Source organism: Macrobrachium nipponense, chromosome 47, assembly GCF_015104395.2.
Source record: "Macrobrachium nipponense isolate FS-2020 chromosome 47, ASM1510439v2, whole genome shotgun sequence".
In the NCBI taxonomy this organism is placed as follows: Eukaryota; Metazoa; Arthropoda; class Malacostraca; order Decapoda; family Palaemonidae; genus Macrobrachium; species Macrobrachium nipponense.
The window spans coordinates 24,773,995-24,800,166 of NC_087222.1; the positions used below are offsets into that span (position 1 = coordinate 24,773,995).

General features: G+C 35.4%; 1 protein-coding gene across 2 annotated transcripts in view; it reads left to right on the top strand.

The window, feature by feature from the left end:
* The first annotated feature begins 2,352 nt into the window (after nt 1-2,352).
* LOC135204771 (inositol-trisphosphate 3-kinase homolog) overlaps nt 2,353-26,172 on the top strand; it is a 41,018-nt gene continuing 17,198 nt past the window's right edge. Inside the window, exon 1 of one of the 2 annotated variants that reach the window (XM_064234940.1) lies at nt 2,353-2,498. In XM_064234940.1, the coding sequence (XP_064091010.1) occupies nt 2,433-2,498 (66 nt within the window). In that variant the 5' untranslated portion in view covers nt 2,353-2,432. Of the gene's footprint in view, nt 2,499-21,663; nt 21,715-26,172 lie in introns of those variants that run through there. The other variant, XM_064234941.1, reaches the window with a different exon arrangement.

A 26,172-nucleotide genomic window follows, 5' to 3' on the forward strand; every position in this document is an offset into this window, starting at 1 on the left:
AATCATTTACTTTAAAAATATTAAAATATCTTCGATATCTGTCATTAAAAGTATCAAAAGTACTATTGATATCTGGGAGAAGATTGTTTACATTCGAAAACCGCATAAGTTATTGCTATATTTGTATCAATTATTTTATTCATATTGATGATTTCCCCTCCCAAACACCTCCAAAATACGGCCAGATTCTTAAACGTTTATAAAATAATTTCATTCGCCTCATAAAATACGAACAACACTAGAAAATATTAAAAAATAACTCTGTTTTTTCTCACCGATGCAATCTCCATTGAGCGGAAAATTCATAGACGTGACCTCCGCAAATGTGACTCTTTTCCTAACGTCTTTTCGTTATACCGGGACGTTTCCGGTCATAAAACGTACAAGAACGTTATATCCAACAATACATAAAGCACGGGCGCGAAACGCACCCAAGAAGTGCACTAAAATAATGGATATTTGAAGAGATAATTTACGAACTTCGTCAGAGGACCAGTGTACTGTAATGTGTAGATCCCGTTTTCTGTAGAGATTCTTATGAATTGGGAATTACGTAATGAAATAAAACACTTTGTTATAAATAAAGTAATTTAAATACAATAGAAAACATTTATTAACTCTATTTATATAAAATAATCATGAAAATACATTAAATACTCAAATAACAACCGTTGATTACCGAGTCGCAATACCGAGATCTGCTTAAGATTGGAAAGTTCCCATTTTCTATATTTGTAAATAAACTTGACGTAAAGAGGAAACTAACTTTGAAGGGAAACTATTATAAAAATATTATCGTGTTTAAATAATTCGTATAATAAATAAATTAGTAAATATACCATTTAGTAAGTAATAGACGATACTCTTCAAGTAAAAGTATTATCTTTAATGAAAGTAATACGTAAATAATACAAGTAATTAAATAAATACGTAGATATGCCAGATAGCTAATATTTAAAGGGACACTATTATAAATATTAGCAAGATACGTAAAACCATTAAAATAATAAATATAAATAAATTGAATTCAGTTCATTTTGTTCCTACTATAAAAATCAGTGACTTTAATGTCTCAATTATGATAAACGACCATTTTTCCTAATTTCTTACTAAATATTCGTTTATTTTCAAATTAGTAATAGGTAAGTTATGTAGAATCCATAAACACTAATATTCGTCCTTAGTATTTGAAAGGGGAAATGGGATTTAATCGTGAAAACCGCCACGAAAATGTTCACGAGATCGATATACAAGAAGAGCTGTGTCTGACGATTTCTTTTTCCCTCCAACTGCACCAAAGAAACGTTTCCATAGATAAAGACACGTTGTTAACGATTAGAGCGCTGTAATTTATGAATAAACATAAATATAATTTATCATTGATCATAAAAATAAGAGAGAATCGTACAATCACGAAGGAAAAACCAAAGAAATGACAATAAAAATAACGGTAACGTATTCACAAAGAGAGCTGATTGTATAGGCTATCACCTATTTCCTCCTTCGCCAATTCAATATATCTAGCCTTTATAACCGTTTAAAGGCTGTAGTTTAAACATATGTATATCTATATGACATAAAATAAGATATGAATCTAGTATATAAACTAAAGTGGCCCCAAACAACGAGAAAACAAAGAAATAAACAAATAAAAAAACGGAATCGTATTGACCAGAAACGCCGTCCGTGAAGATTCTTCTTGTCATCTCATAAAACATCAGTTCAATAATGATTAAATCTCTATAATTCGTAAATTTTCGTATGAATAAAAGACATATAGTGTCAAATATGACTAAGTAGCAAAAATAACGAAGAAACCTCGACAGAGACAAACAAAAACATCGAAAAAAGTCAACGAAGGATGGTTGTCTGTACCGACTTCTTCTTCCATCCAGCTAGGCATACCTCTTTTTTTATGACCATTTAGACGTTATTTCTAATAAATATACATACTCATGTATGGTAGAGTAATGTTTAAAAACTATTTATACAAGAAACAACGTCTAAGTAAAGCAGAAACAAACGAAAGAGATGAAAAAGTCAACGAAAACGAAAGCCGTTTTGTATTGACGTCTTCCGCCATCCAGCCGCCATCCAATACGATTTATCTCGGTTTTAAGACCATTTAGCCTTTATTCTTAATACATATAAAAGTTTATATGTAATAAATAACATATTTACATGATTTATAAAGCAAAATCGCAATAATACAACACGAAAAACAAAGAAAACTGAGAAAAAATAAATTTAAAAAGTCGACGGAACAAGAGGAGCGCCGCTTACAGAGACTCTCCCTCCGCTCCCACAATCCCCCACGATGACGATCTCTAGTCTCCCCCTCTCAACCTAGCAGACGACACTGGGCAGCGATGCGTTCAGTGTTTACCCAGCGTTGAGTGACAGATGACCTGTGCCCTCTCTCTCTCCGTGCCATGGCTAAACACTCGATCCAGTTCCCCCCGGCCTCTTATTCCTTCTTGGCTCCTCTGTTGTACCAGGTGAGTCGAAATAAAGGTTCGTGGGGCATTCAGCGATCATCAGAGGGCATTTTGTGGGCGTCTGGGCAGCGTTTCGGGGCGCCTACGTGGCTGTGGGTTGGGTATTTGAATGGGCGGTCTACGATCGTCTTGACACGTCTGGTATTGTCATCTGGTTTAGGAGGGGCCCAGGGCCCGTCTAGATTCGCGTATTTGTGTGGGTGGGGGGGCGTTTTTAAGGGGGGATATTTATGGGCATCCATCGTGGCATGCATGGCCATCTAATCCCCCTATGGGGGCATCTGCCCCCACATATATATCCGCTCATTTCCTGTTTACTTTTTTTTTTTAAAGGCTGGATACAAGGTCCTCTTGTTCTCTGGGACGTGTGTGTGTGTGTGTGAGGGTATGTTGGGTGGGGTTTGCGCCCACCTCCCTTCCTCCCCCCTCCCACGTCTATGTTGCCCACTACACACTCAAGCCCCCTCCCTCCTCCCCTAGGTACGTGGGAATGGAGCCACACTAAGAGCCACCACCATCCTTGTCCTGGGAGCCATTAGTCGAGCTTTCTCTTTTAGAATAAGGGTATTTTTGGGGCATTGTCTCTTAAAGTAAGGGCATTTTTGGGGCATTGTGTCCTAAAATAAGGGTATTTATTTGGGGGCATTGTCTCTTTTAAAGTAGGTAAGGGTATCTTTGAGGGCATTGTCTCTTAGTATAAGGGTAATTTTGGGCTATTGTCTCTTTTAGAATCAGGGCATTTTTTGGGGCATTGGCCCTTTCAAAAAAAGGGTTTTTGGGTGGGCATTGTCTCCTTTGAAGTGAGGGCATTGTCTCTTTTAAAATAAGGGCATTTTTGGTGCATTATCTCTTTTGAAATAAGGGCATTTATTGGGGGCATTGTCTCTTTTATAATAAGGGCATTGTCTCTTTTAAAATTAGGGCATTGTCTCTTTTAAAATGAGGCCATTTTTTGGGGCATTGTTAGCAAAATTTTGTTGTCCATTTTTAGGTACATTTTTTAGGCATTATTACGGACACTTTATATGCATTACCTATTAGGAGAATTAGGTAGTACCTATTATGAGGTCCTTTTGTATGTCTGGCTATGTTGCATCAATATTATATATCCCTTATTTCCAATACTTGGGCATTGATAAAATAGTACCCAGTTTGCCCTCTAGGGGTCAAGATATAACCTCCAACTCTCGTCCTAAAGGTATGGCTACAATGCTCCATTTGTCTTAATGCCCTTAACATACCCTTACTTAGGGCATCTTGCCCTCACCTAGTTGCCCCCATAATCCTGTGACAGTGGGTATTGATCCAGTGTCACTTGGTGTTCCTTTTGTGACCAAGGTTGACTTGATATAGGTTGTAAAGGTTGCGTTCCTTAGGATGGTATAGGCTAGGCTTAAGGCAGCGTTCCTTAGGTTGGTGTAGGCTAGCATTGTAAAGGTAGCATTCCTTACAGTTCCTTAGGGTGATATAGGCTAGGCTGGTATAACCAGTGTTCCTTAGCATTCCTTGAGGTGGCAGGTGACATAGGCTCGTTAAAGATGCGTTCCTTAGTGTGATATAGGCTAGGGTTGTTAAAGATGTAGTTCTTGGTGTTCCATAGGATGATATAGGCTTGTTAAGGTGTTACTGAGGGTGATATAGACTAGGCTTGTATATGCAGCGTTCCTAGGAGTTCCATAGGATGATATAGGCTTGTTAATGAGGTGTTCCTTAGGGTGATATAGGCAGCATTTGGGGTGATGTAGTCTTGTAAAGGCAGTGTTCCATAGGGTGACTTAAGCTTTGTAAAGGTGGCATTCCATAGAATGACTTGGGGGTGATATAGGTTACGCTTGTTAGAAAAGCATTTAGGGTGATACCGTGTAGCCTTCCTTGGGATGACATCAGCTTGTTCAGGAGGTGTTCCTTGGCCAGACACATTTGGGTGCCACAGGCATGTTAGGTCGATGTTCCTTAGGGTGGCTGCGGCTCTTTGGGGGTCGTTCCTTAGGATGACATAGGCTACAGTCAAGACAGCCTTCCTTAGGGGCAGTACGCTTGCATCTAGGCAGTGTTCCTTAGGGGCTGTAGGCTAGCATATAAGCGACGTTCCTCAGGGCAAAATCGATCTGGTCGTGGAGATCTTTTTGACGTCTGTAATTTTTAGCCGCGGGTCAATTTCAGTCGAGTTTTCTGCCTGTCGTAATAAATTGACCCCAGTATCTATCATTCTATCTTCGCACTCCATAGCCTAACCTAACCCTAGAGAGGGGTTTATCGTACTCTCTAACCTAACTAGCCCTAGGGGCGGCGTTAACTGTACTCTCTAGCCTAACCTAACTCTAGAGGTGGTGTTAATCATAATCTTGCGCTGTGTAGCCTAACCTGACCTTGCAGGTACCTTTTTATGCTGCAAAGCTTTTCAAGTAATTTTTTTAGTACCACAAAGCTTTTAGAATGATCATTGTATACTGCAAAGCTTTTTTAGTTGCTTTACGATACCATAATGTTTTTTTAAGTGAACATATTACTATATGCCAAAGCTTTCTAAGTACAGTTTTCATCTTTATTTTTGAAGGCAAGAAAAACTGTAGAATTTTGAGGGAGAGAAATATTCCCTATAGGATTTGGAGGGTGAGGTATACTACAAGTAGAATTTAAGGATAGTAAATACTACCAATTGAATTTGGAGGACAAGAAATACTCCATAGAAAATAGAATATAAGCCGTACGCATTTCGCTGCAGTTAGCAACACACACAAATGTCGTCTCATGCGACAGAATACGGTATCACATTATGAATCCTCTGACGCCGCAGAAATGAGATGAAGACGGTGCATTATGTCGGCTGCGATGCAAATGTCGCCTTGCATTGAATAACAAACAACACGACGTATTCTAAGGTGACAAAAATGGCTCTTGCCTACGTAATGTAACAGATAGGCTGCTTAATGATTTATGTATGATATTATAATCGTATTGCAATGGTGATCGAGTCACGTACATGGAATGCGAGTTATGCGGGAAGAAAGGTCCTCGCGAAGATCTGAATCCGTGCCACTATTACCAGGTGCTGTTGGAGGCTGACTTCCCAATTACCATAGCCACCATAAACATTTTTGGCTCCAGTCCCGTCATGAGTTTGGGCCATCTGTCATCAAGCGACCTACAACTGTCATCAAGACTAAGATGCCAAGACTCTGCTAGTGACCCCAGCCAATTTGTGACCTTAATTTTGAATTTGTACTTTAAAACAGCCTCTAAAATTGAAAAAATTTCTCATCTAGTGACCCCCAATCAGATGATGACTAAGTTTGTGACTTAACTTTGACCTCCTTACTCTGAATACCCTCCAAAATTTAAAAAAATTTAATTTCCTACTTTGGGACCTTTATCAACCGACAAGCTAAGGAAAGTTCAGAGCTTCTTTCGTTAGATCTACTTCGGGGACTATATCGACACCTAATCGAGGGCTGCTATAATTGGCAGAGACACGACCCGCTTCCAAAAATACCCTCGATAATGACCTCCGCAACACCTGTCGACACGGGCAATTTGAATCGTATGTTTGTCTAGGTTTAATCAATCTAAGCCAAACCGTTTTCAAGGTAACGACATTAATGGACGTCGCTTAAGTGTTCTCCCCGTGGGATTGATTACGGTCTCTAGTCATTTTGATGCAAGGTTAAGTTTAAGGTGCGTTTGGTTAAGTCTTGTTGTTGCGTTAATGTGTACCTGATGGTTAGTTGATCGTTGTGGTTCAGAGCCAGAAATTCCATAGGAAATTCCTCGAAGAGTGATGCAGGAATTTGCTAATTCCTTATGGGAATTTAGACCAATTTTTGGTGGGAATTTTAGCCAATTCCATGTGGAAATTGGGCCAGTAACATGTGGGAATTTTGCCCAATTCCTAGTAGGGATTTTAGACAACCACTTTGGGAATTTTGTCCAAATTTCATGTGAGAATGTTTCCAAATTCCTTGTTGGAATTTCTTCTAAATTCTGTATAGAAAAATTCTCCCTATTACTTGTAGGATTTTTCCCATTCCTAGTAGGAATTCTCTCAAATTTTGAAGGAATTCTCCCAATTCCTAGTAGGAATTCTTTTCATTCCTGGTAGGAATTCTTTTCATTCCTAGTAGAAATCTACCCAAATTCTTAATGAGAATAATATTCCCCAAATTCCTAGTCAGAATTCTCCCAGTTCGTAGTAGGAATTCTTCCCATTCCTAGTAAGAATTATCCCAGTTCCTAGTAGGAATCTACCCGAATTCTTAATGAGAATAATCTCCCAACAAATTCATAGTAGGAATTCCCCCAGTTCCTAATAGGAATCTTACCCAAATTCTTAGTGACAATTCCAACCCCCCAACCCCAGCCCCGCTTAAATTCCCAAGCGAGAACTAACCCCGTAGAACGTATTGAAAAAATAACCCGAATTCCATTGAAATAATGGGAATTATTTTTTTTAGAATATTTTATCTCTTTGTCTCTGGTCAAATTTTCCTTGTGGATTCTTTCGTATAACAATATCTTTTGTCCTTATCATTTGGGCGTGGGAACCGAACAGAGGGTGGGGGGGGGCTCCCCTCCCTCCCCAGGGGAGGAAGGGGGGGTGCCGGGAGAGTGTGTGTTTATGTAAGGAGTTTTGCATCTCTCTCTCTCTCTCTCCTCCCTAACTTTATCTAACTGTGCTGTGTACCCTCCCTCTCTCCCTCTCCCCATCTTTATCTAGCTCTGTCTTATGTATCTCTCTCTCTCTCTCTCTAACTTTATTTAACTTTATCAAGATGTCTTATCTCTCTCTCTCTCTCTCCTCTCTCTCTCTCTCTCTCTCTCTCTCTCTCTCATTTTATTTAACGTTATCTAACTGTCTTATGTCTCTCTCTCTCTCTCTCTCTCTCTCTCTCTCTCTCTCTCTCTCTCTCTCTCTAACTTTATTTAACTTTATCAAGCTGTCTTATCTTTCTCTCTAATTTTATTTACCTTTACTGCTCTTCTCTCTTCCATTCTTTATCTAGCTCTCTCTCTCATCCTTTATCTTTAGTCTAGCTTCTCTTCTCTCTCTCTCTCTCTCTCTCTCTCTCTCTCTCTCTCTCTCTCTCGTAGTAGCCATCTTGCTTGGTGAGACGTACCCGCGTGAAGTCAGATTAATCAACAGATATCACAAGTTTAACATACGACTAGAATTTGAGAAATATCTAGAAGTGTTCGTGAACTATCGGTGATAAGATTAGTGTGAAAATAGTAGGATAAAGCGTCTTCTAAGTTAGTTTAACAAGTGTAATACTGAAATCAAGAACAAGATGGCAGTAAGTTCCAACTGCGGGAAGAGGTGGCGTAATTTAGCTTGCTTGGCGGATTCGCAATACGATGAGGTAGCAGGAAGGGAACTGGCATTTCTCATCTATGAAATCAGCAACAGTCCTAACCAAAAAGATACAAAAGCATTCATAGATATATTAGAAGGATATAATCCATCAAACTGGAACAAATCTAATGAAAACATCTTGAAAATAATTGAAGAAATTCCAAATAAAATCCAAGTGGTCAAGAGACTCATAAAGAAAATATACATAAACCAACATATTCCGACAAAGAAAATGAATAAGGTGAATCTTGTGAATATCCCAATTGATGCATTAGGAAAAGAATGCCAAAAGCATGCAAACTGTGTAAGGTTTGGTATAGCATAGTCAATCCACAAAACCTAATCAGAAAATGTGCTGCATGCAACATTCCGATCCATCCACAGTGTGCTGAGGTAATGCAAGATTTGAGAAAGATACAAGAATTTTTTGTTCAACATGTCTATCATGGATAGACAATGTTATTAAATCAAGATTGAATGTACAAATAGTTGAGGATGAAGAGAAGAGGAAGAAGAAGAAGAAAAAGAAGAAGAGGAAAACGGAAGAGAAGTAAACAAAAATGAAATGACAGGAAAAAAATAGGAAAACCAAAGAAACAAGATAAAAGTATGGATGCAGAGATACTCATTGATACTACAATATGAGGCAATAAAGCAGCTTACCTACGAAGAAAATAAATTACGATATGACAACAGAAAAGCAAATCCCGAAGAGGCTCTACCCAGATCTACACAATGACGGGAAAGAGGAAAAAATAGACAAGAAAAGACAAAATCTGCAACCTTTTGAAAAGAGGGAATTGCAGATTTGGAGAAAGATGTTACTACAAACATCCTAAGGTATGTCAAAACTATGAAATATATGGTAAATGTGCATACTTAGATGGCTATGGGATGATTGCAGAGATCTGCATCCAAAAATATGTAAAAACCTAAAAGAAGGAAAAGGATGTAGTTCGACAAAAAATGCAAATATATGCACCCTGTAGCCATGAATCATAATCAAATAAATAACCAACCAAGTAATAAAATCCAAATAAGAAAGAAACAAAATAAAGAGAGAAATCAAGAATATCAGGTAAAAGAGAAAAGCAAACCACCAATGAGATATGCAGATGTGTCAGCAAAAAATTTCAATGCATCAGCTCCGAAATTCTACTCAAGAGATAATAACTGTATTTATTATGCAAGAGGATATTGCAGAAACGGAGAAAATTGCAGATTCAGACACAAAATGAATAATTATGAATGAAGGAAGATCAAATATTATGGAAAAGTTGGATTTTTTTAATGTCAGAATTTTCTGGAAATGAAAAAAGACAACATACCAGAAACAGGAAAGAGACATGGGAAAATCCTTATTACTACCAATATTAAATGAAGGAGAAAACACGCAAACCATCATAGTGATGAATGCGCAGGGTTTAGTTACGAGTAACTCAAAAAGAAAAATAGAGTACTTAGAAGAACTAACCCAAAATGAAAAGAAAATACGATATAATGAATATAAGTGAAGAAAACCTGGTAAGTTCCCAACAGACTGGGAATGATGATCAAATAAAAGGGGTTTTCCAAACGTTTATGAGATCAGATAGAAAATATAGAATCAAGGGGGAACCGCAATATATGGGAAAGACAAAAAACAAGGAAAAATATATGAGAAATATAGTAACTCAGAATGTGAACTAATAGCGGTAGAATTTGAATCTGAAAAATTGATGAACATAGTAATATATAGACCTCCTAATACTAAAGAGTTTGACTTAATAATTGAAAAATTGGATGATATATGTAGAAATCACAAGGACTGGACTATTCTCCTATCTGTGACTTCAACTTTCCTTTCGTAGAATGAAAGAACGAATAAGAGACTGTGGTTGTACTTATACATATAAAAAAGAGAGTAATAGTAGTGCAGAAGATAAGAGGCAATTTGAAAGCTATTAGATATGCTACTAAATACAACATTCAACAAATAAATCACCTGCCCAAACAAGAAAGGAAAATACTTAGAACCTTAGTATTTGTGAACGAGATGAATTATGTTAAAGAAATAATAGTTTATAATGCGAGTATTTCAGATCATAATGTCATAGAATTAACAGTTCATTCCAAAGCAAGTGAAAATAGAGATAAGCAAGAAATGAAGAAAAAGTGGGAAGGACATGGATGGAAAAATACAACGTTCTACAGTAAAAATTATAAAATGGTCAGGAAATTAATGAAGAATTAAACAAAGATTGGGATAACATTTTCGTAAGTGATGACATAAGGGTAAATACGGAGATATTATATAAAATATTGGAGAAAATAGTGGATAAATATATACTAAAGAAGAAAAGTAAACATCATTCATGCATACCAAGAGACAGAAGGATCTTGTTCCAGAAAATCAGAAAGTGGAAAAAAGGTCTTGCAAAAGAAAAAAAATGCATGGAAAGTTATAGAACTAAAAAGTAAGATAGAAAATGCAGAACAAAAGATTATACAATCAAAGAAAATGAAAAACGGGACTTGGAAGAAAAAACCCTATTAAATATCAAGCAAAACCCCAAACTATTATACTCATATGCGAAGAAGATGAATAAAAGAAGAATAGAAATAGGCCCTCTGAGAATTGAAGGGAGATTAACGAATGAAAAAAAGGAAATTTGCAACATACGGGCAGAACGATATAAGAGAGAATTCACCCCCTAGAATAAGATGAAGATAATGATATAGAAGTAAGGGACGAAAATAGTGAATATTTAGCTGACATAGAAATTAATGAAGCTGATATTGTGCAGGCAATTAATGAAATTAAAAATGGAGCTGCTGCAGGGCCGGATGGAGTCCCTGCTATTTTGTTAAAGAAAGTAGTTCATTCTATCGCAAAGCCACTTGCAATATTATTAAGACAAAGTGTAGATACAGGCAAGATTTATGATGAGCACAAATTAGCATATATCACCCCTACTTTCAAAAGTGGATCAAGACTAGAGGCAAGTAATTATAGGCCTGTGAGTCTAACATCACATATTATTATGAAAGTGTATGAAAGGGTAATGAAGAAAAATATTATGAAACATTTAATAAAAAATAATTTGTTTAATATAGGACACACGGTTTCGTACCCGGAAAAGTACACAAACCCAACTGTTAGTCCACCGTGAGAACATATTCAAAAATATGAAAAGCAGAAATGAAACAGATGTGGTTTATCTAGACTTTGCAAAAAGCTTTTGACCAAAGTAGACCGATCCATATATTAGCAAAGAAAATTAGAAAAACACAATATCGTAGATAAAGTAGGAAGATGGTTAAAAGAATTTTTACACAACAGAAAACAGATAGTTATTGAAAACGATGAGAAATCGGATGAAACCAAGGTAATATCCGGTGTGTCCACAAGGTACGGTGCTAGCTGCAATATTGTTTGTTATTATGATTGAAGACATAGACAGTAATGTTAAGGATTCGGTAGTGAGTAGTTTCGCTGATGACACAAGAATAAGTAGAGAAATTACTTGTGATGAAGATAGGAACGCTCTACAAAGAGACCTTAACAAAGTATATGATTGGGCAGAGGTAAATAGGATGGTATTTAACTCTGATAAATTTGAATCAATAAATTATGGAGACAGAGAAGGAAAGCTATATGCATATAGGGGACCTATAATGAGACAATCACAAATAAGGAAGCAGTTAAAGACCTTGGTGTATGATGAATAGGAACATGTTATGCAATGATCAAATAGCCATTCTGTTGGCAAAATGTAAAGCAAAAATGGGAATGTTGTTACGGCACTTCAAAACCAAGAAAAGCTGAACACATGATTATGCTTTATAAAACATATGTTCGTAGCCCACTTGAATATTGCAATATGATATGGTACCCACACTATCAAAAGGATATTGCACAAATAGAGTATACAAAGGTCCTTTACAGCTAGAATAGAAGAAGTTAAGGACCTAGACTACTGGGAAAGACTACAATCCTTAAAATTATATAGTCTAGAAAGGAGAAGAGAACGCTACATGATAATTCAGGCAATGGAAACAGATAGAAGAATAAAACAGAAAATATCATGGAACTAAAAATATCAGAAAGAGCAAGCAGAGGTAGATTAATAGTGCCCAAAACTATACCAGGAAAAATAAGGAAAGCACACAGAACATTAATCCACTACGCACCAGCATCGATAATGCATCGTCTATTCAATGCGTTGCCAGCTCATCTGAGGAATATATCAGGAGTGAGCGTAGATGTGTTTAAGAATAAGCTCGACAAATATCTAAACTGCATCCCAGACCATCCAAGATTGGAAGATGCAAAATATACCGGAAGATGTACTAGCAACTCTCTGGTAGACATTAGAGGCGCCTCACACTGAGGGACCTGGGGCAACCCGAACGAACTGTAAGGTCTGTAAGGTAAGGTGTGTAAGGTCTCTCTCTCTCTCTCTAATTTTATCTAGCTCTCTCTCTCTCCCCATCTTTATCTAGCTGTCTTATCTCTCTCTCTCTCTCTCTCTCTCTCCATCTTTATCTAGCTCTCTCTCTCTCTCTCTCTAACTTTATCTAGCTGTCTTATGGCTCTCTCTCTCTCTCTCTCTAAAACTTTATCCAGCTCTCTCTCTCTCTCTCTCTCTCTCTCTCTCTCTCTCTCTCTCTCTAAAACTTTATCCAGCTCTCTCTCTCTCTCCCTCCCTCCCCCCAAGTTTATCTAGCTCTCCATCTTTATCTAGCTGTCTTATGGCTCTCTCTCTCTCTCTCTCTCTCTCTCTCTTTCTTTATCTAGCTGTCTTTTGGCTCTCTCTCTCCCCATCTTTATCTAGCTCTCTCTCTCTAGCTTTCTTTTGTATCTCTCTCTCTCTCTCTCTCTCTCTCTCTCTCTCTCTCTCTCTCTCTCTCTCTCTCTCTCGTAGTAGCCATCTTGCTTGGTGAGACGTTCCCGCGTGAAATCAGATTAATCAACGATATCACAAGTTTAACATACGACTAGAATTTGAGTACAATATCTAGAAGTGTTCGTGAACTATCGGTGATAAGATTAGTGTGAAAATAGTAGGATAAAGCGTCTTCTAAGTTAGTTAATACTGTAAATCAGAACAAGATGGCAGTAAGTTCCAACTGCGGGAAGAGATGGCGTAATTTAGCGTGTTTAGCAGATTCGCAATACGATGAGGTAGCAGGAAGGGAACTGGCATTTCTCATCTATGAAATCAGCAACAGTCCTAACCAAAAAGATACAAAAGCATTCATAGATATATTAGAAGGATATAATCCTTCAAACTGGAACAAATCTAATGAAAACACCTTGAAAATAATTGAAGAAGTTCCAAATAAAATCCAAGTGGTCAAGAGACTCATAAAGAAAATATACATAAACCAAACATATTCCGACAAAGAAAATGAATAAGGTGAATCTTGTGAATATCCTAATTGACGCATTAGGAAAAAGAATGCCAAAAGCATGCAAACTGTGTAAGGTTTGGTATAGCATAGTCAATCCACAAAACCTAATCAGAAAATGTGCTGCATGCAACATTCCGACCCATCCACAGTGTGCTGATAATAATCAAGATATGAGAAAAGATACAAAATTTTTTGTTCAACATGTCTATCATGATAGACAATGTTATTAAATCAAGATTGATGTACAAATAGTTGAGGATGAAGAAGAAGAGGAAGAAGAAGAAGAAGAAGAGGAAAACGGAAGAGAAGTAAACAAAAATGAAATGACATAATAAGGAAACAAAGAACAAGATAAAAGTATGGATGCAGAGATACTCATTGATACTACATATGAGGCAATAAAGCAGCATACTACGAAGAATAAATTACGATATGGCAACAGAAAAGCAAATCCCGAAGAGGCTCTACCCAGATCTACACAATGACGGGAAAGAGGAAAAATAGACAAGAAAGACAAAATCTGCAACCTTTTGAAAGAGGAATTGCAGATTGGAGAAAGATGTTACCTACAAACATCCTAAGGTATGTCACAACTATGAAATATATGGTAAATGTGCATACCTAGATGGATATGGGGATGATTGCAGAGATCTGCATACCAAAAATATGCAAAAACCTAAAAGAAGGAAAAGGATGTAAGTTCGACAAAAAATGCAAATATATGCACCCTGTAGCATGAATCCATAATCAAATAAATAACCAAACCAAGTAATAAAATCAAAATAAAACAAAAAGAAACAAATAAGAGAGAAATCAGAATATCAGGTAAAAGAGCAAAAAGCAAAACACATGAGATATGCAGAGATGTCAGCAAAAATTTCAATGCATCAGCTCCAAAATTCTACTCAAGGGATAATAACTGTTATTTATTATGCAAGAGGATATTGCAGAACGGAGAAAATTGCAGATTCAGACACAAAATGAATAATTATGATGAAGGTAGATCAAATATTATGGAAAAGTTGGATTTTTTAATGTCAGAATTTCTGGAAACTGAAAAAAAGAACAACATACCAGAACAGGAAAGAGACATGGGAAATCCTTATTACTACCAATATTAAATGAAGGAGAAAACACAAGGCAAACCATCATAGTGATAATGCGCAGGGTTTAGTTACGAGTAACTCAAAAAGAAAAATAGAGTACTTAGAAGAACTAACCCCCAAATTGAAAAGAAAATAGATATAATGAATATAAGTGAAACCTGGTATTCCCAAGAGACTGGAATGATGATCAAATAAAAGGGTTCCAAACTTATAGATCAGATAGAAAAAATAGGAATCAAGGGGGAACCGCAATATATGGGAAAAGACAAAAAACAAGGGAAAAAAATATATGAGAAATATAGTAACTCAGAATGTGAACTAATAGCGGTTAGAATTTGAATCTGAAAAATTAATGAACATAGTAATATATAGACCTCCTAATACTAAAGAGTTTGACTTAATAATTGAAAAAAAATTGGATGATATATGTAGAAATCACAAGGACTGGACTATTCTCCTATCTGGTGACTCAACTTTCCTTTCGTAGAATGGAAAGAACGAATAGGAGATTGTGGATGTACTTATACATATAAAAAAGAGAGTAATAGTAGTGCAGAAGATAAGAGGCAATTCGAAAAGCTATTAGATATGCTACTAGAATACAACATTCAACAAATAAATCACCTGCCAACAAGAAAGGAAAATACTTTAGACCTAGTATTTGTGAACGAGGTGAATTATGTTAAAGAAATAATAGTTTATAATGCGAGTATTTCAGACCATAATGTCCAAGAATTAACAGTTCATTCCAAAGCAAGTGAAAACAGAGATAAGCAAGAAATGAAAAAGTGGGAAGGATATGGAAAATACAACTTCTACAGTAAAAATATAAAATGGTCAGAAATAAATGAAGAATTAATCAAAGATTGGGATAACATTTTCGTAAGCGATGACATAAGGGGTAAATACTGGGGATTTATATAAAATATTAGAGAAAATAGTGGATAAATATATACCGAAGAAGAAAAGTAAACATCATTCATGCATACCAAGAGACAGAAGGATCTTGTTCCAGAAAATCAGAAAGTGGAAAAAAGGTCTTGCAAAAGAAAAAAAATGCATGGAAAGTTATAGAAACTAAAAAGTAAGATAGAAAATGCGAACAAAAAGATTATACAATCAAAAGAAAATGAAAAACGGGAATTGGAAGAAAAAACCCTATTAAATATCAAGCAAAACCCCAAACTATTATACTCATATGCCAAGAAGATAAATAAAAGAAGAATAGAAATAGGCCCTCTGAGAATTGAAGGGAGATTAACGAATGAAAAAAAGGAAATTTGCAACATACTGGCAGAACGATATAAGAGAGAATTCACCCCTAGAATAGATAATGAAGATAATGATATAGAAGTAAGGGACGAAAATAGTGAATATTTAGCAGACATAGAAATTAATGAAGCTGATATTGTGCAGGCAATGAATGAAATTAAAAATGGAGCTGCTGCAGGGCCGGATGGAATCCCTGCGATTTTTGTTAAAGAAAGTAGTTCATTCTATCGCAAAGCCACTTGCAATATTATTAAGACAAAGTGTAGATACAGGCAAGATTTATGATGAGCACAAATTAGCATATATCACCCCTACTTTCAAAAGTGGATCAAGACTAGAGGCAAGTAATTATAGGCCTGTGAGTCTAACATCACATATTATGAAAGTGTATGAAAGGGTAATGAAGAAAAATATTATGAAACATTGTTTAAATAAAAAATAATTTGTTTAATATAGGGGACAACACGGTTTCGTACCGGAAAAAGTACACAAACCCAACTGTTAGTCCACCGTGAGAACATATTCAAAAATATGAAAAGCGGAAATGAAACAGATGTGGTTTATCTAGACTTTGCAAAAGCTTTTGACAAAGTAGACCATAATATATTAGCAAAGAAAATTAGAAAAACACAATATCGTAGATAAAATAGGAAGATGGTTAAAAGAATTTTTACACAACAGAAAACAGATAGTTATTGCAAACGATGAGAAATCGGATGAAACAGATAGTTATTGCAAACGATGAGAAATCGGATGAAACCAAGGTAATATCCGGTGTGCCACAAAGGTACGGTGTTAGCTGCAATACTGTTTGTTATTATGATTGAAGACATAGACAGTAATGTTAAGGATTCAGTGTAGTTTTTTCGCGGTAGTGAGTAGTTTCGCTGATGACACAAGAATAAGTAGAGAAATTACTTGTGATGAAGATAGGAACGCTCTACAAAGAGACCTTAACAAAGTATATGATTGGGCAGAGGAAAATAGGATGGTATTTAACTCTGATAAATTTGAATCAATAAATTATGGAGACAGAGAAGGAAAGCTATATGCATATAGGGGACCTAATAATGAGACAATCACAAATAAGGAAGCAGTTAAAGACCTTGGTGTGATGATGAATAGGAACATGTTATGCAATGATCAAATAGCAATTCTATTGGCAAAATGTAAAGCAATAATGGGAATGTTGTTACGGCACTTCAAACAAGAAAGATGAACACCTGATTATGCTTTATAAAACATATGTTTGTAGTCCACTTGAATATTGCAATATGATATGGTACCCACACTATCAAAAGGATATTGCACAAATAGAGAGTGTACAAAGGTCCTTTACAGCTAGAATAGAAGAAGTTAAGGACCTTGACTACTGGGAAAGACTACAATTCATTGAAAATTATATAGTCTAGAAAGGAGAAGAGAACGCTACATGATAATTCAGGCATGGAAACAGATAGAAGGAATAACAGAAAATATCATGGAACTAAAAATATCAGAAAGCAGCAAGCAGAGGTAGATTAATAGTGCCCAAAACAATACCAGGAAAAATAAGGAAAGCACACAGGACATTAATCCACTACCCACCAGCATCGATAATGCAGCGTCTATTCAATGCGTTGCCAGCTCATCTGAGGAATATATCAGGAGTGAGCGTAGATGTGTTTAAGAATAAGCTCGACAAATATCTAAACTGCATCCCAGACCATCCAAGATTGGAAGATGCAAAATATACCGGAAGATGTACTAGCAACTCTCTGGTAGACATTAGAGGTGCCTCACACTGAGGGACCTGGGGCAACCCGAACGAACTGTAAGGTCTGTAAGGTAAGGTAAGGTAAGGTCTCTCTCTAGCTGTCTTATGTATCTCTCTCTCTCTCTCTCTCTCTCTCTCTCTCTCTCTCTAACTGTGTTGTGTATCTCGTGCTCTCTCTCGCTCTCTCTCTCTCTCTCAGCTCTCGTTCTCTCTCTCTCTTCTCTCTCTCCTCTCTCCATCATCCATCTTTAGCTAGCTGTCTTTTGCTCTCTCTCTCTCCCCATCTTTAGCTCTCTCTTCTCTCTAGCTGTCTTATTTATCTCTCTCTCTCTCTCTCTCTCTCTCTACTTCTCTCTCATCTCTCTCTCTCTCTCTGGCTCTCCATCTTTTTTATCATAGCTGTCTTGTTTGGCTCTCTCTCTTTCTCCCCATCTTTATCTAGCTCTCTCTCTCTCTCTCTCTCTCTCTATCTCTCTCTCTCTCTCTTCTCTCTCTCTCTCTCTCTCTCACATCTGTGAGAGTAATTCCTGATTACCTTAACACATGTGAGACACCCAGTCTTGTGATTTCGTGACGTCACCTGAGGCCATATCACTGTCTATACAGTGACATCTCTCTCTTTCTCTCTAGCTAACTTATTATCCCCTTCTCTCTCTCTCTCTCTCTCTTTAGTAGACTGGAGTACCAGAAAGCCATGCGCTTTCCCCAGCCGACATTCCACTGTGTTGGAATTTCTCTCTCTCTCTCTCTCTCTCTCGTCTCTCTATTCCATAATCTCTCTCTCGTCTCTCATCAAGTCTCATCTTCTCTCTCTCTCTCTCTCTCTGCCACTTACACCCTAAATTGTAGTGGATGAAACAGTTGTGACAGCGTCCGAACGCTGGCTTAGCGTCTTCGCGTCTTCCCGAGCCAGACTCGGTTCTCACTCGAAGCTGTTTTGCGTCGTGACCTTCGTCCCAATGCGTCAATGAGTCATTCTAACTAGGCGACGTTTAATAGGCGTCTTTATTTCGTCGTTTATCGACGTCTTGCCGAACCGAAGTCGACGCCAGTTCACCCGAACGCCACTCGTCATTCACCAGAGGTCAAGTTTGACGTCACGGGATCCCGCCGTTGACGTCATCGCGTTGCTATGGCAACCAAGGTGAACAGGCCAATGGGGGCAGAGCTACTCCGTCGGCGGACCAATTAGCGTCGCCCGGGTTCGGCAACGACCAATCAGAGGGCGGGAAATCGACAATGAATAGTATTTAGGGGAAGTTGCCAGTTTTTGTTTTTTTTTGCGATTTTTTTGTTTTTTCTTTGTCAAAAGCGAAAATTTTGTTTGTATAAATATGTTAATAATTCGAGAGTTTTTTTATGAGTTAATTTTAGATATTTTGTTATGGAACATTGTTTGTTTGTTTGTCTTGTGTGGGTGTGGAATTGATGTTTGCGTTTGCATATACATATTACAGTCACGTATACACGTGTACATATGATCCACTTACACAAATGCATATATATAATATAATAATATATATATATTATATCTATATATTATATATATATATAGATATACATATATATATATATATATATATATATATATATATGTGTGTGTGTGTGTGTGTATGTATGTATATGTGTATATATATCATATATATTATATATATATATATATATATAGAGAGAGAGAGAGAGAGAGAGAGAGAGAGAGAGAGATCAGTGACCGACTTACTATTTAAACTCAAGGGATGGGGAGAGAGAGAGAGAGAATGTGTACAGAATGGTAAATTGAGAGATTGTGCCTCTTTGTACAAGAGACTAGTTTGATCACTTTTAAACTGGGTTGCTCGACCAAGGTTTCAAAACATTATATATATATATATATATATATATATATATATATATATATATATACTTTAAATATAGAATAATATTACAATTTTATATTCCACATAAGGTAATATTCATACCCAAATTCGTTGTTTTGGCTTCTAAATTCATTGTAATTTCCTCATATTTAACCCAAGTCCACTTCAAAACATCCTAAAGTGAGGTTGCAACCCTTACAACCTGTACGCCACAGCTACAACCCACAACATCCAACAACCACCATCTACAATCACTTGAAATCACGTCTCAGTCAATTTACCAAATCAGTTTTGTTAGCAAAGAGAATTTTACAGCTAAATTGGATTTAATTTTTAACATATTGAAGCTAAATCCATTTTGGGATGAGATTACAACCCCTACACCCCGTACGCCACAGCTACAACCCACAACAACCATCTACAACCGCTCGAAATCATGTCGCAATCGATATACCCCAATTCTATCAATATTCCCTGTGACACTTCGAGGTCGACATTTGAATAGTTATATAGATAAATTGGGCACCAAGGAGGACAGGAGGACTCTCATTTACGTGGAGTGGGAGACTTTAGATTGAGAGCCCTCCCCAAATCGCCTCACGCCCCCCTCCCCCCTTTTTCAAAGATTTAAGGTTGGGCCATATATTTCAAGACAGTCTCTTTTTCGCCTGTGGCCAGGGTTGGACGCAGTGGTGGTTTTAGGCTTCCAAAGTGTTCATTATTATATTTATTTCTTTTTATTTTAGGGATTTAAGGGCATTTTTAAAAGGCTTCAAGGTTTTTTTTAGGGATTTAACTTTATTTTTAAAGGATTTAAGGTTGTTTTAAAGGGTGATTTTTTAAAGGTGTTTTACAGTTTAATTTTTATGGTGTTTAATAAGGTTTCAAGATTTTTTTAGAAATTTAAAGTTTAATTTTTTTTAGGTAATTAAGGCTATTTAAAGGGTTTTATATATAGTTTTCTTTTTTAGGTATTTAAGGTCTTTAAAGGACTGAAAGTCTCAACAGGTTGTTTTAGGCTGTCAATGTTTAAGGTATCTTTAAGAGATTAAAGTTTAGATTATTTCATATATTTAAAGCTAGATTTATTATTATTTAAACTTTAGCTTTTTTAAAGGATTCAAATATCAAATTTTTAGGGATTTCAAATAAAGAATAAGGACTTTTAAGTCTGGAGACTTTTAAGGGATATATATTTAGGGAATTAATATTTCCAAGACACACAGATTTAGGATTCAGGTTATTTTAGGGATCTGATTTCATTTTTGTTTTTAAGGACCTGAGAGTTTTTTTTTAGGTATTTAAGGTTGAATAACATTTAGGAATTTGAATATTTGTATACTATTTAAGGTTTTACTGGGAAGTGTTTTTGTTTTTTAGGTTAAGTGTATTAGACAATTATTTTATAAATAATTTAGGAATAATTATCACGGTGAGTTTTTCTAGGAGATAACAAATAACTTTCGAGGATATCATAAAAAAGTGGATTTAGTTTTTTTTTGGCAAAATTCCTTTCAGGTAAAACTTTATGAAAAAAAAGTGGATTTAGTTTTTTTTTTTTTTTTTTTTTTTTTTTTGGCAAAATCCTTTTCAGGTAAACTTTTTATGAATTTTCAGTTTTTTTATTTGAGAATTTTAAAGTATTTTTTTTTTTTATCTGAGAAAAGGAGTATTTTTTCAATAGGGTGGGTTTCTTCTTTAGTGAAAAAAAACTAAACTGCAAAACTTCAATAAAAAATTTGTGTTCTTTTTATTTACTTATTTAATTTTTTGGAAGCCTAAGAAAGTCCTTGTCAGAACTATGTTGAAAGTTTTTTTTTTTTTTGCGATTTGGAAAAAAGTGAACATATTCAACAGTTTTTAATGTTTTTACCAAACTTAGTTTAAAAAAAATGGAAAAAATGCTTTTTTATTTAAAGTGAAAATGGTGTACTTATAAAATCGTATTTTTGAAACTAGAAAGACAAAAATTATCTGTGAAAATGAATTGATTAAGATAAGAAAAATTATATATTTCAAGTGATTCGTGCAATGGAAACATTAAATATATATTTTTTTATTTTTCGAATTGCAAAAGTTAATTTGAATACTCTTAAAATAGAGCGTATTACAGAATACAAATCAAAACAAATTAAATCATTATTTATATAACTTACGGGATTTTTCCTCGTAAACAAACTAAGTAAACAAACAAACAATTTTAGCGCCAAAAATAATTTTCTGTCGTAATCCTCAAACGTAAACAAACCATTTTGGCGCGAACTTAACTCGTCCGAATCCCTGATATTGGAGTGGACTACGCCTTCCCCTGTCGACCCTTAAATTGAATAAGTGGCCCCTCCTGTGGACGTGCAAAGTGCGAGAAACACAATACAGACTAGAGTAACTCAAGAGAAGGAGAGACAGATAAAAAGAGAAAGAGATAGAGAGAGAGACAGGGAAGATGAAGCCTGTGTCAACAGCTGCTCGGATGATCACGGTGAGGAGGAGACAGAATGTCCTATGTTTTGAGTTGTTTTTGGTCTCAAATGCGATTTTTTTTACCACAAATTTATCATTTTTGATAAATTAAATTCATATATCATACACCAGACACCATCTTAAAATGGGTGACTTCTAAAATGAATGACAGGCTCAGTTACTGTCCTAATTAACCTATTTTTTTTATCAATATTATTCGAAAGTCATGATTGATGTTTGGCAAATCTGACAATTTTTCTTATTGATTTTTATGAAAAAATGTGACTTTTTTTTGCAATAAATTTGTCGCTTTTGATAAATGCTGATTTATGATACACTGGACACCTTGATCTAAAAAAGGGTGGCTTAAAAAACAGCTAAAAACGTCAGTTACTGTCCAAGTTATCTCGACATCATCAGGATCAATAAAAAATAATTTCAAACTTCGACCGAAATCCAAGTGTATTTGAGGCTCAACGTCCTGTAGGTGACCCTATCCATAGTGTATTTCTGGTGATAGAAGTTCACTCTCGACGTGGTTCGGAAGTCACGTAAAGCCGTTGGTCCCGTTGCTGAATAACCATACTGGTTCCATGCAACGTAAAAGCACCATACAAACAAACACAAAACCCCTATCCATAGCTGAATCAATTAACTATTCAGAAACCTTAGGGGAAAAAATCCCTAAGCCTGACAGGAGAAGGTAAAAAAGAAATAAAAAAAATTCCACGTCACTCGAAGGCTCCATTTCGCCAGCAGAATAATTGCCGGCCTTGAAACATGAACTGAAATTCGGAAGCAAACACGTCTGTCCCTTACAAAGAGGGCGCCAGTTTTAAACGGTTTAAAGTCCTTAGCCAGATGAGTCATTGCCCCCAATTTACGGTGGAAGACACCTGAGGATACGAGAGAGATGTACTACATGAAAAAAAGGTGTGTTTGCGGTTATCGAAATGATCGTTCCACGCTGACTGGTATCTTTTGGAAGCTTGTGTGTTGAGTGTTATCAACCGCTAGGGTTTTGGGGGCTGTATGTTATCCAGTAATTGACAGGTATGCCCATTTATTACCCAGTAATGGATGGGTATTACAAACATTGACCTCAAAATTGCTGGGGAAAATGAATTTGCTTGAATAGCAGACATGTGTTTGTATTCAACTTTAAATAACCCACGTAAAATCTCTACCCTTTTAATAACTATTGTTGAACAGTCATTAACGTTTAAATAGCTGATAAGTACATTGACAATCAAATTAAACATTTATGTTAATTATGAAGTAGCACGGAGGTGAATTTATTAACCATTGTGTAGCAGAGATGTATTTATCAATAAATGGCTATTTAAAGGGAATTATTCAAGTCAGCAAAACCCACAGGGCTATTTAAAGGGAATTATTCAATTTTCTAAAACCCACAATGGCTATTTATAGGGAATTATTCAATTTTCTAAAACCCACAGGGGCTATTTGAAAGCCAATATTCAATTCTGTAAAACCCACAGGAGCTATTTAAATGGAGTTACTCAATTCTGTAAAACCCAAAGGGCCATTTAAAGAGAATTATTCAAATTTCTAAAAATCCACAGGGACTATTTAAAGAAAGTTACTTGATTCTGCAAAACACCACGGCCATTAAATGATATAAATTTCCCAGTACAACTCAGGGCAATTTGAAAGAAAATACTGAATTGCTACAACCACTCTCCCCCTTCAGGGGGTTGGGGGTGCTATTTAAAAGTGCTATTTACAGCTCCCATACAAATTCCTGTCCTTCCTCAGGGTAGCAATTTGATAACATCCTGATTACGTAAGACGTGTAAAAACCAACTCATCTTTTTTTTTCTACTTCTTTTTTTGTCTTGAGCCGCTGATCTTCGTAGGTGATTTGAATACGTAATTTGCAAACGTGAGTTGCGAGTTTAACAGGTTTTAAAAATACACACGTAGGTCTTGAAAGGGAGTTTGTGTATTCGTCCCATAGTCTGAATAACGCGCTGTGAATAATTTTTCTCCTTTTTAGATAGAGGATTCTGTGTACCGGAGTTTTTTTATTTTATTTTATTTTTTTACCTTTTATTTTATTTTTTATCAATTTTATATAAAGTATTTTATTTTTTATCAATTTTATAAAGGGAGGTTTTCTATGAAATATTTTGTTTGTTTATATTGATGCTTTATTCTGTGGAGTTTTTTTATTTTAATTTTATGATCAATTTTATAAAGGGAGGTATTATGTGAAATATTTTGTTTGTTTTGTATTGATGTTTATTTTTATTTTAGAGGATTTTGTATACTGAAGTTTTTTATCTTTATTTTATTTATCAATTTTATAAGGGGAGTTATTTTATAAAATATTTTTAGTTCGTATTGATGTTTATTTTTATTTTAGAGGATTCTGTGTACTGGAGTTTTTTGTTTATATTTTTTTATCAATTTTATATGTGGGGTATTTTATGAAATATTTATTTTTGTTTGTATTGATGTTTATTTTTATTAGTAGAAGATTCTGTGTAATGGAGCTTTTTATTTTAATTTTTTCTATTTTATAATGGGAGTTATTTCATAAAATATTTTGTTTATATTGATGTTTTATTCTTATTTTACAGAATTCTGTGTACTGGAGTTTTTTACTTTTATTTTTTTATCAATTCGATAAGATGAGGTATTTTATAAAATATTTGTTTGTACTGATGTTTATTTTATAAAATACTTTTTGTATTGATGTTTAGTTTTATTTTAGAGGATTCTGTGTACAGGAGTTTTATATTTTTATTTTTTATCCATTTTTTAAGGGATGTATTTTATAAAATATTTAGAGATCTGTGTTTTTGTTTGTGTTGATGTTTTATACTTTTTTATTTTAGATTTAGAATCTTTTCGTATAATACTTTGTCAACAGATTGTCATTGACACCTTTCTGTATTTGAATATTTTATTCATTTATGTCTGTGTATATTTTGTATATATAAAATATGCACAAACATGCACAATTAATTATATTATTTAGGTGATATTTATGTATATTTTGTCAACAAACCATGGCATTTATAAACCTGTATATAAATATTTCTGTTTGTGCATATTTTGTATATATAAAAGTGAACAAACATACACAATTAAGTATATTATTTAGAATGATTTGTGTATTTCATCAACAAACCATGACATTAATATACTTTTATATAAATAGTTCAGTTTATGTTTTGTGTATATTTTCTACATACCATATTTTATGTATATTATATTGTATATTTGATACTTTATTTTGTATTTTTTATAAAGTATTTAGATGATATTTCTGTATATTTCATCAACAAACCATGACATTTACATACCTTCATATAAATATTTCTGCGTATTTGTTTGTATTTTATATTGTATATTTGATACTTTATTTTATTCGTTGAAAATTAACACCTGAATCCTCTCTCTTTCCAGGTAAGCTTAAACTGTCAGCTTCTGTGACCTTTCTGTGACCGTGGTTAGGTGAGTACTAAGTGTCTATATACCTCTATACTGCTAGGCCATAATTAGTCAATTACCTTAGTTAGTCCTTACCCTAATTAATCCCTCAGCTTGTTTACAACATTGCTTATAAACAAAGGTACCCCAGAATGACTCGTGCAGAGTCGAGAAGGAAAAGTGATTTTGTTTTATTATTATTTTTTTTTTTCATCAGATGAATCACTGGACTTAAGGATGGATGACTTGCAGATCTATTTATAAATGAGCAATCTCTCTCTCTCTCTCTCTCTTTCCTCATAATTTGGTATATTTCTCTCTCTCTCTCTCTGCTTCTTCTCTCTTTCCTCTCTCTCTCTTTTCTCTCCTGGCTGTTAGAAAGACTTGTGATCAAGGTGTTTACGAAATTAATCATACTCTCTCTCTCTCTCTATCTCTCTCCTCTCTCTCTCTTCTCTCTCTCTCTCTCTGGCTTGGTTAGAAGACTTTGTGATCAAAGGTGTTTACGAAATTAATCCTCTCTCTCTCTCTCTCTCTCTCTCTCTCTCTCTCTCTGGCTTGGTTAGAAGACTTTGTGATCAAAGGTGTTTACGAAATTAATCATCTCTCTCTCTCTGGTTTGGTTAGAATACTTTGTCATCAGATATACTCCTGAAAGATCTCTCTCTCTCTCTCTCTCTCTCTGTGTGTGTGCCTCGATATGTGCTGTGAATTAATAATGATGTCCCTCCTTATGGCAACACTCGAACAACAACCCAGATTACTTGTATAAATCCACCGCAAACTAATCCCCATCGCCGTTTAAATCCCCTAATGATCTGGATTACTCCACGAAAAAAAATCACCTTCAGAAAATAATAGATAAAAAATATTGAAATAATTAAAAATCGCCACTCAACGTCGCCAAAGGCACGCCTGTAAACATAGAAGTATGACTCCTTCGGGCAGCCATGTGTTGAATGGGTCCCCCTCCACCCCATCCTCCTCCTCCCCCTCCTCTCTCTCTGCGCATGCG